General features: G+C 39.1%; 1 protein-coding gene across 1 annotated transcript; it reads left to right on the top strand.

Annotated features, from left to right (window-relative positions):
• Positions 1-13,099: 13,099 nt before the first annotated feature.
• LOC132295588 (uncharacterized) lies at positions 13,100-14,504 on the top strand. The gene is made up of 2 exons (XM_059794150.1): positions 13,100-13,934; positions 14,328-14,504. Exons 1-2 carry the CDS (start codon positions 13,178-13,180, stop codon positions 14,429-14,431), a joined length of 861 nt encoding a protein of 286 aa, XP_059650133.1. The 5' UTR covers positions 13,100-13,177; the 3' UTR covers positions 14,432-14,504.
• Positions 14,505-15,132: the final 628 nt, after the last annotated feature.

The raw sequence follows: 15,132 nt of genomic DNA, 5'->3' as shown, positions 1-15,132 counted from the left end.
GATTTGTCTTTTCCCAAAAAGCTCAACCAGTTGGATCGATCCAGCCTCAGTTCGATGGATCTCAGCAAGTTTGATCGATCCAAGTCCAAGGTTCGATCGATCGAACTTCCTCCAGTGTGAAAAAGTTAAAAAGCCAGCTTGTGCAATCCGTCCTCTATCTAATCATTAGAGAATATTCTTTGCACGACCTCAGCTCATTTGGTATGTCACTTGACCTACCTATAAAAGGAATATGATGCACTTTTTAAGAGGAGGAAAAGATTTTAGCATTTGGTATATACAATTCTAGGGATTATTCTCAAAGGAGGCAAGCTTAGAGGAGGAGGAGGCTAGAGACACCATTGTAGACTCTTCATCAACAAGGAGCAGATTTCAACTATGGAGTTAGCCCTTGAGGGTTGGAGGAGCATTACCATGAGTGGCTAGACATCCTCTTGGGGCTAGAGTTGGCCCCAATCATGCTTTTTATATCTTAATCTTGTGTATTATTAAGGGATTAGTGTTGTAATTAATGTTTTGACACTTTTACATATATAGATCTTGTTTATTCAATGATTTATGTGGTTTAATGCTTCCAATTGATCATTTCATTCTATCCATATGTCTATGTATGCTAGAATAGATGTTCATGTGCTTGTCTCTAGATTTAGTGTTATTGATGCATGTCTATGTGAATTGATATTATAGATTTAGAGATTGTCAAAACATAGTGCTTAAAAGAATGCTCTTGTGATTTTCTTGATGGTTCATACTTATTCCTTGATGGATTGTGCCTCTCCCCCAATTTATTTTCATGCTAGTAGTGTAGATGTAGTGTAGTGGTAGTGTAGTGTTAAATGGGAGGACAATCCATGCTTGTTGTTTGATGATCCATGCTTTTGAATGCAAGTAGCATATGTCTCTAACCTTGTGTTGTATTTGGATTGTGAGCTTAATGAAAGGATTAATGACTTGTTTTGATCTATTGTGCCTTTCACATGTTATTTAGACAATATATGCTTCATTGCTTTGATATATTGTGCCTTTCACATGATGTTTAGACAATATATGCTTAACTAGTCATCCTTTCTTGTTGAATTAACCAAACACACACACACATCATTATTGCAACACACCATTTGCCCTCATTAGTCACTTGTCAATGGTATAGAAATGCATTGCTTGGTGGTGATCTCTAAACCCCAAGATCTCTCTCTCTCTTATTTACTCTTATTTGTATTCTTTTGTTATCACTTAGTTTAATTTAGTTGTTCTCTAATCAGCCAACCAACCAATTGTTTGATCACTCGACCTACTAACCCTAATAGCGATTCCACAACCTTGTTCGACCCTCACAATCCATTGGGACGATCGCTACTCGCCCTAGCTATATTTATAGTGAAAGGTAGTAGTGGCTTTTATAAATGTAAAACTCTTGGCCCTTGCCTTAAATTTCACACTCTCAAACTTGGTGGTAGTGCGACCTCCGAACCCATCATTAGCAAAATGAAGTGGTGATCCAGCTTGACTCCCCCTCTCACAGAGATGCCGCGACCAATGATGGGGAGGTGAATGCTAACAATCCTGGGGAGGTTACCGAGGGTGAGCAAGTGAATGAGGAGACAAACAGAACTTGATTGTACTTATCTTATGATATTCTTTGTAATCTTTCAACTTATAATGAATGAAAGGATAATTTTTTACTACATCTGATCTCAATCTTTACATCACTTGGTAGTACTAATAATAATTCTTTTTTCTTTTTCTTAAATAAGTGTGTAGCCTTCGGCTAATAATACCAACCACTTGGCTTTCATTACTTTTAGCAAGTGCCTGGCGCTCGGCTAGAACGCCACTTGCCACTTGGCTTTTCATCACTTTTTTAGCAAGTGTTTGGCGTTCGGCTCATGGTGCCAGTTGCTATTTACTTTGCTTAAGTGTCTGGTGATTGGCTAGAATGCCACTTGCCACTTGGCTTTTCATCATTTTTTAGCAAGTGTTTGGCGTTCGGCTCGTAGTGTCAGTTGCCACTTATTTTGCTTAAGTGCCTGGCGCTCGGCTAGAATGTCACTTGCCACTTGGCTTTTTATCATTTTTTAGCAAATGTTTGGCGTTCGGCTCGTAATGTCAGTTGCCACTTACTTTTCTTAAGTGTCTGGCACTCAGCTAGAATGCCACTTGCCACTTGCCACTTAGCTTTTCATCATTTTTTAACAAGTGCTTAGTGTTCGGCTCGTAGTGCCAGTTGCCACTTACTTTGCTTAAGTGCCTGGCGCTCGGCTAGAATGCCACTTGCCACTTGGCTTTTCATCATTTTTTAACAAGTGTTTGGCGTTCGGCTCGTAGTGCCAGTTGCCACTTACTTTGCTCAAGTGTTTGGCGTTCGGCAAAAATGCCATTTGCCAATTGGCTTTGCTTATACTCAGTCACCTTATTGGAAGAAAATGATACTTTTTATAAATCTTTCAAAGTTTTGCCCTCTCGCAAGTATACAATTGAAGGTAGACATTGGTTAAACTGAAACTCAATTTTCATTGATAATACCTTTTTAAAGAAGTGGCGTTCCAAGGCTTGTTTACCAGCCTTCCAACCATGGTCTCCAAGACATATGCCCCCTTTCTGATAACCTCTGCAACTCTATACGGACCTTCCCATAGTGACACCATTTTCTTGATAATACCAACTTTTCTTTTTAGAACCAAATCACCAGGTGCAAAACCTCTATGCCTCACCTTTCTGTTGTCACTGTTCATGAGCCTTTGCTGATATGATGCAAGCCTTATTGCTGCAGCATTCCTCTTCTCTTCAAGCAAGTTGAGGTTGAATTTCAACATTTAATCATTCTGCTCCTTATTCCACGCTAAGCTCCGAACGGTAGGAACTTGGTACTCTACCGGTATTACTGCCTCAATACCATACGCCATGGCAAATGGGCTTTCTCCGGTCGGTCACCTTGGAGTCGTTCTATACGCCCACAGGACGTTCAGGAGTTCATCCAACCACTTCCGTTTCTCTTTTTCAAGCTTCTTCTTTATGCAAGCAAAGATCATTCTGTTTATGATTTCAGCCTGACCATTCGTCTGTGGATGGCTGACCGCTGCTAACTTTTGATTAATTCCATATTCTTTCAGCGGCTCCCTCACCTGTTTGCTATCAAGGTTAGTCCCATTATCCGTGACGATTGACCTCGGCACCCCAAATCGACAAATGATATTATTCCAGATAAAGCGTCTTACATGGGTTTGAGTCACACTGGGATCCAGTTCTGCCTCCACCCATTTGGTAAAGTAGTCTGTTACAAGCAGAACGTACTTATTTTGCGATCTGGCGGTCGGTAATGGGCCAACCACATCCATCCCCCATTGCACGAAAGGCCATGGTTTGGCCATTACGTGCAAATCTTCTGGTGGTTGGTGGATCAGTGGTCCGAACCGTTGACACTTATTGCACCTTCTTGAAAATTCCTCTGCGTCTCGTGACATGTTTGGCCAAAAGTACCCCTGTGTCATCACTTTGTGTGCTAGAGACCTTCCTCCTAAATGATTGCCACAAACCCCTTCACAGTTAGTTTGTAGTATCTGCTGAGCTTCTGCAAGGGTTACACATTTTAAGTAGGGTCCCAAATAAGACCTCCTGTACAGTTGGTTGTGCACTAGGGCATATTTTGCAGCATTCGATCTGATCCTTCTTGCTTCATCCCTCTGTTCGGGCAAAACACGATCTCGTATATACGCAATAATTGGATCTATCCAGCTCGGCTCATATGGTATGACATTCACCTTTCAGGAATCCGAGCTTGACGGTTCCTCAAGGATAGATGGCTGGAATAACACCCCAATTGGAATCACCCTTGCCAATGTTCCACCTGAACTTGATGCACTGCAGGCCAACCGATCGGCATCTTCATTACACTCCCTCGGCAATTGAATGAACTTGATCTGATCGAAGCTTCAAGCCTCTTGCATAACAGCGGAACGGTATGCCTCCATTGTCTCATCCTTTGTTCCATATTCCCCAGTCACTTGCTGAATTATTAACTGCAAATCACTGAAGGCAACTAAACTTTTGACCTTTAGCTCCTTGGCCAACCTTAATCTAGCCAACAGCGCTTCATACTCTACTTCATTGTTGGTTGCGCTGAATTCAAGCCTGATCGTTTGGCTCAACGTAGTACCTTCTGGCGTTTGTAACTTTACCCCGATTCCTGCCCCCATCTGATTTGAGGAGCTGTCAACAAAGAGCTTCCATGAAGATTCTTCAAAACATTCATCTGGCTCATCCACATCACATTCCAGTAAGAAATCAGCCACAGTTTTCCTTTTAATAGCTGTTCGGGGTTCATACGTTATGTCGAAAGAACTAAGCTCTATTGCCCACTTCGTCATTCGTCCGGACAAAGGGCTTATACAGGATTACCCTTATAGGAAATGTGGTCAGGACGACTATAGGATAAGACTCGAAGTAATGTTTAAGTTTCCTCTTTGCGTTTACCAAGGATAAGAATACTCGTTTGGCCTTTGAATACCTTCTCTCTAGCTCAGTTAACATTTTGCTTACATAAAAAATTGGGAATTGCTTATCCTCGGCACATCATATTAGCATACCACTGGTTGCAATGTTAGAAACTCCAAGGTACAAGAAAAGTTTTTTGCCTAGTACTGGGGTGTTCAAGACTGGTGGGTTCCGCATATATTCTTTCGCTTACCTATGTTCATCCCCCAAGGACTGTTTTTCATGACCCCTGATTGTATCGAAGAATGGTTTGCATCGGTCAGATAACTTAGAGATGAATCGACTTAGTGCCGCTATGCGTCTGGTGGAGCTTGGACTTCTTTGATAATGCTTGGTTCAGCATTTTTTAGTAGAGCTTCCGCTTAGGCTGGACTAACCTCAATTCCTCTGTTGTTGACCACATGGCCAAGGAATTGCCCGGATCCTACACCGAACGAGCATTTAGTTAGATTCAGCCTCGTTCCATACTTTCTTAGTACGCCGAACACCTCCTGTAAATGTTGTAAGTGATGGTCTTTCTATCTGCTTTTTACCACCATGTCGTCGATGTAAGCCTCTACTGTCTTGCTCAATTGATCGTTAAAAATCTTACTAACTAACCTCTGGTACGTGGCTCCGACATTCTTCAGTCCGAACGGCATGACCTTGAAGCAATAGATCCCTCGTTTAGTGACAAAAGAGGTCTTTTCCTCATCACTTGGGTCTATTGGGATTTGATTGTAGCCTGAATATGCATCCAGAAAGGTCAGCCGCTCATACCCGGTTGTTGCATCCACTATTTGATCAATATTTGGAAGTGGAAAGCGATCCTTCGGGCAGGCTTTGTTCAGATTAGTGAAATCAATGTAAACTCTCCATTTTCCATTCTTCTTTTGCACTACAACGACGTTCAACAACCAGACCGGGTACTGTACTTCTTTAATGAACCCAGCCTCCAACAATCGATTAACTTCGTCTACAATGATCTGGTTGCGCTCCGGGGCAAACCTTCTCTGTTTCTGCCTCACTGGCTTGAAGTTCAGATCTACATTAAGAGAATGGCAAGAGACTGAGGGGTCGATCCCTGGCATGTTTAGATGGCTCCAAGCGAATACATCGGCGTTCTAGGAGAAGAAATCAATCAATTGACGTTTTTCTTCCTCGGCAAGTCCTGAACCTACCTTTGTGGTTCGATCTGGCCTTAAATAATCAATATGAACTTCAACTAGGGGTTCCTTGGTTTGCACTGGAAGCTCCTCCCCGTTCGTGCTGGGGAGAGGTTTCTTTAATTTCTATTGTGTGCTAGCTAGGTGAATGGGAGCATTCCCCTTCCCTGCAGCTTTCAAAGTCACTGAGTAACATTCCTTTGCGGCAACCTGATCCCCAAGGATGTCAATCACCTTGCTCCCGTCCGGTCCCAAACATCTCATCACTTGGTGCAAGGTCGATGGGACTCCTTGTACCCTATGAATCCACCCTCTCCCCATCAACAGATTGTAAGAAGGTTGGATCTCCACCACCACAAAGCTCTCGACAAGCTCCCTTTCGGCTGCCCTGACAAGCAATTCTACTGTCCCGATCGGTTCAACTCATTTTCCATTAAATCCCAACAATGGATTCCCAGTACATTTGAGCTCCCCTGGCTTGATTTCCAGTCAATCGAAGGTGACTCTAGGCATGATATTGGCACTGCTCCCTGGATTAATTAGCACTCTTCGTACCAAACACTCTGCCACTGTCAAACTAACGACCAGGGGGTCTTCATGAGGAATCTGAACTCGCAACAAGTCCGTCTCATCGAATCTTATCTGCATTGATGCACTCTGCTAGTGCAGAGTGTTGACATTACCTATTCTTCTCTTCATTTGTGCTTGTTGAAGACGCGTTCAGGTCAATTCTTCGGACTCTTCGGCTCGTTCAGGTTGACTATGAATTGCATTTATAATCCGAACGGGCTGAGTGTTATGGTGGTTCGGCTTTTGATTTCTTTTGACTTACTCAATTGGTCGATTCTGCTCTTGGGTTGGTCCTTGAACATATCCTGCAAACTCTCCCCTGCTGATCAGCATCTCCACTTGTCTTCTTAAGTTCCTGCATTCATTAGTCTGATAACCAAAATCACTATGAAAAGCACAATGTTTAGACTGATCCCTCTGTTCAAGAGGTTGTCTAATTGGCAAAGGTGGACGGAACTTATCTTTGTTTTCTTGGTATAGCCTTGCCAATGTAACTTTGAGTGGAGTGATCAAATCATCCTCCTTAGGCCTCTTCTCTGCCTTCCAGGTCTGACGCTGCGGAGGAACTTGCTTCTGCCATATCTTGGCTTTGGACTTCTCTTCTATGGAGATGATAGATGTCTTCCTAGCATTAGCTGCTTCCTCCTCTTCCAGACGCACGAAACCATCAACTCTCTCATTCAGCTCGTCCATTGTCTTCGGCGTGTTCACCACCAAACTTATATGGAACGGTGTCCCTCAGGTCATTGCTAACTTGAATGCCTGAACTGCTATGGAAGAGTGGCACTCTATCACCATGCTCTTAGTTAGGTTGAACCTGGTAAGAAAACTTGGAGACGCTCATCGTCATGTTATTTCATGGTGAACAAGCTAGAGATGTCTTTTGCCGGGCGCTTATTCCCATAATACTGGCTTATGAACCGATCACACAAACTACGGAAACTGTCCACTGAGCCCCTCGGCAGGTTCTTAAACCAGTTGAGCGCCGGTCCAGCTAAGCTTGTAAAAAAACATTTGCACATCAAAGGATCATTCTCTGTGTTCAGTGCCATCTTCAATTGAATGTGATATACATGATCAATCGGATCGGTCATTCCGTCGAACAGAATGAAAACAGGCATGGAAAAATTCCTCGGGCTTGGAGCATTCAGGATCTCATCAGTAAACGGCGAATCAATCGTCCGTGCTGCCCAACGGAAGGCCTCATTCTCTCTTTCAAACCTCATGACGATTCTTTGATCTGTAGATCTTCTTTTCAAACTCCTATAATCATATGTGGCCATTGAAGGCCAATAAGGTGGATCGAACAACCTTTCCTCAGTGAGCTCTTTCTGCCATGGCGAGTTAATCTTGTGACAATCAAACTCCATATCATGTTCGCGATTGTGCCTTTCCTGATGCGGATTGAAAGCTGTGTTTTCTTCCCGCCTGATATGCTCACGATGTGGATCGAGATGTACAGATCCTTCTCGATCCTCAACTCGACGAGCGTTTGGCAGTAAATTCTCCATCCTAACCTCCTCGCGGTGGAGATCTACGTGGTTATCTCCTTCTTGCTCGCCTTGATGTGCTTCATCAGGTCGCACGCCTCTTTCACCCACCGGAGGCGGTCGCGGCGCAACCGGAACCTCTCGGCGTTCCATTCCACCTCTCAACTCTGCATTTTCTTTTCTCAGAGCCTCGATCATGTTCATCAGTTCATCAAGCTTCATTTGCTGGCTATTCTCCACTGGATTCGAACTCTCTCCTCCGATCATCATTCCGGATCGTAGCAAAGTCATTAACCGCAAATTTCTGATCAAATCTGAACTATGCCAATGTAGACGCTCTAGATCTGGATTCTAGCTTAGCTAAATTTCGATCGTGATTAACCAGATCTAAGTTGCTCCGGCGACGAACTTGCCAAATTCAGCAGTCTCAGCAACTTTCCATCGCACAACTCACCAAAACAAGCATAAATCAGAATTGCGTAGATCGAACGCCAACTTCTTCGATCGCAACTTCTCCGATCTCGATTCCGCCTTCAACAATTAGGCTTCGCCTTCACACACTACACTGGATCGACTCAATCTGAATCAAACATCAATTAATCGTCATCGTTCCCATAGACGGCGCCATTGAAGATGCAATAAATCTCTCTCTCTAAGTTGACAGAGTTTCATTACACTTCAAATCTTTCGATCCTCTCTCTCCTTCATTTTTCACCTATTTATAGATTGTTTACAATGTTCTAGAAGATCCTTAACTAACTTCTTCTGTTGGGCTCATCTTTGAGGCTTTTGCGTCCATGGATCCACTTATCTTTAAGGCCTCCAGCTTCACTCTTCGGCATTGGGCTTGCCTGATGACAGCTTGATTGGGCCCAGACCATTTGCCGGGCCCATTCTTCATCATGTGGGTTTGATCCGACCCATGCCGCCTTTGGTATCCTCAGTTTTTAAAACAAACTTTCCCCTTTTTCTTTTCCCAATGAATGCATGAATGCTTCATGCTTCCAAATATCAAATTCAACAACTAAATTCCATACATTCCACCTATATCATAATCACATTATTAAAGAAAATTCTAACATTTACTTTCATAATTTCAACAATCACTTTTCTTAGCAAATTGAAAATCATAGGGCATCTAAATGTCAACATTAAACATGTATCTTCACTACCAAGTATGTAATCATAATTATAAGCTCAATTAACACATATAACACTTCCATCACCTTAAACATATACAACCACAACCACATAGACAAAATTACTAAAAATTAAAAGTGCTTAGAATCATATTAAAAGGAAAACTCATAAAAGATCAAAGAAAACATGAATTAGAACACCGCTACTTTAATAGATGAGAAAAGCCCCAAAATCCCTAGATTTTTTAAAATCCAATAGTTGGCAAAAAATAAATTGCTTACATCAAAGTGACGGCCTTGACGAGCTCTTCGATTTGCCGCAAACGACACTCAAAAACTCCAAATGGTCAGAGAGAAATTAAAGCTTGAAATCTTGAGAAAAAGAAAAAGAAATAAAGAGAGGATGAGAGAGAACTGCCAGGGAGAGAGAGAATTTGAGGCCAAAATGTGGCCTCTTGGCCACTAAAACAATGGATAAGTGGTGGGGGGTCCCACCACTAAGAATATCCACCTTTTTGCTTTTATTTCCCACCACACACACATATGCATACAAACTATATTATAACCACATAAAAATTAAATAAAAATGAATGAAGGGCAAATGGACCCAAACAAAACCCTTGTACGCGACAATAGTTCCACCCAAGACCTTCCGGCCCGAAAATAGAAAAGTGCCGAAATAGCAACCATTACATTTCTAAGAGTCCTAAACTCAAGGAAATGCTCTAACCAACTCTCAGACATTCTCGGTACACCCCAAGGTGTCTAGCGCGCAAAACGAGAAAAGATAAAAATACCCTCAAGGTTCAGAAAAATTCCAGAAAATGAAAAATGACAAAAAAGTTCAGACCGTCAACTCATTTGAAGTGAAACAAATCTTCATACTCTCTTTGTGCAGGCATGTTCCAACACATGTGGACACTCTTGGCTAGTGTCATAATGTTATTCGGTCTATCAAATGTGCTATATTTAGGTCCGGTTTGGCTAATTTTTTGTTTCGTGTTTTTTACTTTTGCTAGTGTACTGTAGTAAAACAAAAGCACGAAGTATGTTTGACAACCTTTGTTTTCATTTGAATAGTACTGAAGCGCTTCCAAAATTGAGGCCATAATCAGAAGTATAAAAATGATACTTTTGTTAGCTTCCACACTATATTAAAGTACTGTTCAAATATATATATATAATTACAAAAATAAGGATTTTGATTTTTTTACTTCCAAAAATCTTACAACAAATTTACGTTACCAAACAAGTTTTGAAATAGTATTGAACACACTCAAAGTAAAAACACGAAATAAAAGCGGTTGCCAAACAAGCCCCTAATGGATTATAAAAGGATCAGTTATGTTCAAAAATGTTCTTTGTTTATAAATTTGCTTTTCTCTGTTGGGGCTGATTTGGAAAAGTTTAGTTCGTACTTTGTTTGGTAGTATTTAGTGGGTTCATAAGAAGCCAACTGTTTTTGTTGTTTTCATGTTTTCTTCTCTATCCCCTGCTGGGGCTCCATGTACATTATCTTCTATATATACACAAGCTTGCCCTTTAATTATAAAAATATATATTAAAAAAAAAGTGTAACATTTTCCAACTAGGATATATATGTTTTTTTTTTGGGTAAGTGATTTTTTTTTGGTAAGTGATTTATTATGCATATGTTCATGGCTAAAACATATGGACTATAATTTTTATCTGTTTATTTTTATTTTGGTAACAAAACACACTCAACAACTTGCTATAGAGATCATATGGACTCTAATTTTATCTGTTTATTTTTATTTTGGTAACAAAACACACTTAACAACTTGCTACAGAGAGTTGAACCTTTGACCTTGTATTTTAGAAGGCAAGAAAGTATTAGTATACTAATGTCTTTGGTCGTATCTATTTAATTTATTCATAAAGGGAGAGGGAGGCCATATTCGCACTCTCTTTTTCTTTGCATTTTAATTTTAAATCAAATGACACTTTTAACCATAACTTTACAAATTAATAATTATTTCTCTCTAAAACCACAACTACCATTTCATTATATAAGATATTTTTGTCGCCCCTCTTTCCTCAATTAACTTTTTTGGGATCCAAGTTTTTGATAACCCTTCTTTTTCTCTTGCTTCCAAGCTCTCCCAACTCCTCCTTTACTTTCAATTAACTTTTTCTTCTATCTCATTAGGGTTTTGATATTAATCTTTGTAAGTAACAATGAAAGATCTCACAAGTGAATAAATAACAGAGTTAAACGAAGTAATTGATCTTGTTAGCATAAGAGCATTAAATAACTATCAAAATTTCATGACCCGTTAAACTCTTTAATTTGATGTTAATGGTGATGGGACTGGTAATTTTATCTTTTATTTTTCTTTTCTGTTTTTTTTTTTTTTTTTTTTTTTACTTGATGTGATTTTTAAGAATTAATTTGGATGGTGATGAGAATGGTAATTTTATTTTTCTTTTCTGTTTCATGAGTTGAGTTTAGTTTGAATTTTTTTTTCTCCGAATGTGATTTTTAATAATTACTTTGAAATTTCATTGAATCTTTGATAAAAAATTTTTTAACTATTTTAACAATAAAATTACGAAAATAAGGATTTTGTAAATAGAAAAAAAAAAAAAAAAAAAAAAGATGTGTATTTTATACAACCATGACATGATATGATTCATTTAAAATATAGTGTTAAGTAAATATCATAAATCAATAATTTCTAAATTTTATTACTTTGAATAGTTGTAATTGATTTTAACATTGACCATCATTCTAATAATTTCAGTTGAATAAATTTCTCAGCCTCCAAAAAAAAAAAATGTAGTAGAGGACGTAAATAAGGTAAGAGAGATGATGCACTAATGAACTTACGTACTTTCTTATTATTTTCTTTAAAAAAAAAAAAAAACAGTGAAGTGATTGTACAAGTCATAAAATCATAATTTTGACATAATAATTTTATTGCTTTGAATAGTTGTAATTGATTTTAACATTGACCATTATTCTAATAAAATTAGTTGAATAAATTTCTCAGCCTCACCAAAAAGAAAAAAATAAAATAAAATAAAAAGAGAGGTAGTAGAGGAAGTAAATAAGGTAAGAGAGATGATGCATTAATGAACTTATGAAAGGCGATGACGGCGGTGGTGGTGGAAGGTGGTGAAAGGTAATGACAGTGGTGGTGGAGGAGGTAGTGAAAGGCGGCGGTGGTGGTTGCGGCAAACGGTGATGGTAGCGGTGGTGAAAGGCAGTGACGGTGGTGGTGGTGGAAAGCGGTTGGTTATGGAAAGTCGGTGGTGGTGGAAGGCAGTGGTAGTGGTGGTGGTGGTGAAAGGCGGAGATGATTTTGGTGGAAGGTGATGGTGGTTTTTAGACTTGGAATATGATGGTGTTTTGGGAAGTCGATATTTTTAAATAAATTACTTGGGAATGGAATGGCCATTCCATAGGTTTAGTTGTGGAATGGATTTTCATTCACAGAAATGGATTTTCATTCCAATAGAATGGCCATTCCCACCTTAAGTTGCATACCAGACAAAGGAATGGTTGGAATGGACATTCCATCCATTCCATTCCTGCACACCAAACGTAGCATTAGGGATTTTCTTATTATTATTATTATTATTTTAAACAAAAATGAAGTGCAATTGTACAAGTCATAAAATCATAAATTTGACATATTTTAAAAAAAAAAAAATTAATGAAAAAAGTGGAAGATTATTCAATATTGTTTAATAACTTAATTTAACATTTAATTCTAAACGAATTAAGTATTTATTCAATTAAGTGCGTTTGATAATGCAATTTGAATATCACTAAATTCTGAACCCTAAAAAATTTTAAAGTATAAAAAATATTTATTTATTAATTAATTATCATCTAAAACTTTAACACTTTACATTTTGAGTGTATTTTGAGTATTAGACCCAACCCAAAAGTTGTGTTTTGACACAAATAACAATGGGTGTGAATGTACCTTCCGATAAAATTAAAAAAAACAAATGGTGTGAATGTGGTGCTTTTTTTCAAAAAACCAAACATAAGATAATGTGCAAATGCCAAAAGGCAAATCAATCAAATGATAGCCGCGTACTTTTCACTCTTTTTTCAACATGTGGAACCCACACCAGGCTGTCAAACGGTCAAAAGTCATTGTAACAATGGAGAAAATCACGGAGACCCGTTGATTATTCCCCATTCCGAAGATCCATCAATCCAACGGTCAGAATCAAATTACCCCCACCTCCTAAACACCAATAACCAAACATCCCATCAAAAGCAATAGCTCTTTTTGCCCTTTCCACCATCTCCACAATCCTTTTACCTCTGAAATCCCATGAAACCTAAAAACCATCAAAAACAATGTCTACACTCAACCTCCTCTTATGCTTAACTCTCTCACTCCACCCACTCCTTACTCTCTCTCTATGCCGCACTTCCTGCGGCAGCATCACCGTGAACTACCCGTTCGGAGTGGACGACGGCTGCGGCGCCCCACAGTACCGGAAAATGCTGAACTGCTCAACCGACCTCTTCTTCCAAACTCCCTCCGGTAACTACAAAGTCCAGTCCATCGACTACGAGAAGAAGAAAATGGTTATCTACGACCCGGCCATGTCCACCTGCTCCATTCTACAACCTCACCACGACTTCATCATGTCCGACATTCAGTCCGCCATCATTCCTCCGTCTCCGGACACAGTCTTCGCCCTCATGAACTGCTCCATCGACTCCCCGGTGCTCAACCACTACAAATCTCTCTGCTTCAACTTCTCCGGCCACTCGTGTGACGAGCTGTACGGAGCATGCACTTCGTTCCGGCTGTTTCATCTCGTGTCCAACACTTCTTCGCCGGCTTGTTGCTTTACTGGGTATGATACTGTGAGGTATATGAGCATGAATATCTTGGATTGTACTCACTACACCACTGTTTATGATAGTGATGGTTTGAAGGGCATTGCACCAGTGGACTGGTTGTATGGGATCAAGTTGTCCTATAGTATGCCGGATACTGGGTGTGACCGCTGCACCAAGTCCGGTGGCGCGTGCGGGTATGATGTTGAGACTGAAGGGATGCACTGCATATGTTCGAGCACCATGAATTCTACCAGAGAATGTGGTAAGTTGATACTGCAATACAGTAGCTTGAGTCATTAAATACTCTTTCCGTCCCAAAATAATTAGGTACATTAGCTCCGGTCACAGTTTTCAAAGTACTTAATTATTTTGGGATCGAAATGTGAGTAACAGTTCTCAAAGTATCTAATTATTTTGGGACAGAAGCAATAATTACTTTGTATAAAATAATACTGATATTTAAACTTGTTTTTTATATATTTTTTAAGACCCTCAAATAAACAGTGTGTAAAAATAAAAAATAAAAAATAAAAATATAAGTTTATGTAAAAAAACTTTATAAGCAAAATGTTCCACTTATTTTTAATTTTGGGTGCTAAAAATGTGATTATAAAATTAATTTATGTCAAGAAGTTTATTTGTGTACGTGTTTCAGCTGCAGGTAGTGTGGCAAACTTAGGGAAGAGCCATACAGTAGCATCTTTATCACTAGAGACATTGGTTTTGGTTTGGGGTGCAGTTCTTTGTATAATTTTGTAGTGATGCCTCTTTGTATGTAGCTAATGATGATTGTGTTTCGAGATCTGATGAATATGTTAACAGATTTTGCATCTTTTTATTTTTTATTTTTTGGTTTGTTTTGAATGGTAAAGCAAATTCATTTATTTATTTTTTTTCCTAAAGCAAATTTATTGAAAGAGAAGAATTTAGACAGAAAATGGCCCAATACGAAATTAGGCCCAAATTAAACCACAAAGCTACAAACGTACCTAAGCTCAAACTGTGCTGTTCTTTTCTTTTTCTTTTTCTTTTTCTTTTTTCTTTTTTTCCCTTTGTCTAGCAGGAGCAAAGGGGAGGGAGGGGTTTAACAGTACAAAATCTAACAGTTATATTTCTCTTTTATTCACTTCTTTATACACAAAATAATTGGAATTACAATATGTTTGTTTACAAAAAACTGCAAAAACACAAAATTAGTGGCTTATTTAATATAAATTCAGGTGTACCAACATCGAATGTGACATCAAATGGGTCCCTTTGATTTCCTTAATTTTCTGTTGTTTCAACATTTTTTTGAAACATTAGGGGTTAAAAGTGCAAAAAATCTCCTATGGTGCAAAAAAATTCATATGTGGTATAAAACATCTCTTTACTTTTAATTTGGTGCAAATACTCCCCTTGTCTACATAAAAAGACTATAATACCTTCTTGCCAGTAAAATGAAATAATATTAAAAAAAA

This window comes from Cornus florida, unplaced genomic scaffold (assembly GCF_030987335.1).
Source record: "Cornus florida cultivar Cherokee Brave unplaced genomic scaffold, ASM3098733v1 CherokeeBrave_3.0.0_Hap2_Chr01, whole genome shotgun sequence".
In the NCBI taxonomy this organism is placed as follows: domain Eukaryota; kingdom Viridiplantae; phylum Streptophyta; class Magnoliopsida; order Cornales; family Cornaceae; genus Cornus; species Cornus florida.
Note: the sequence above shows the minus strand (reverse complement) of the source record. Positions and strands in the feature narration are given on the sequence as shown.

Excerpts from the sequence above, each read along its gene's own strand:
- LOC132295588 (XM_059794150.1), top strand. The coding sequence starts at position 13,178 with ATGTCTACACTCAACCTCCTCTTATGCTTAACTCTCTCACTCCACCCA. Across the intron at positions 13,935-14,327 it reads GAATTCTACCAGAGAATGTG|CTGCAGGTAGTGTGGCAAAC; the intron begins GTAAGTTGATAC and ends TACGTGTTTCAG.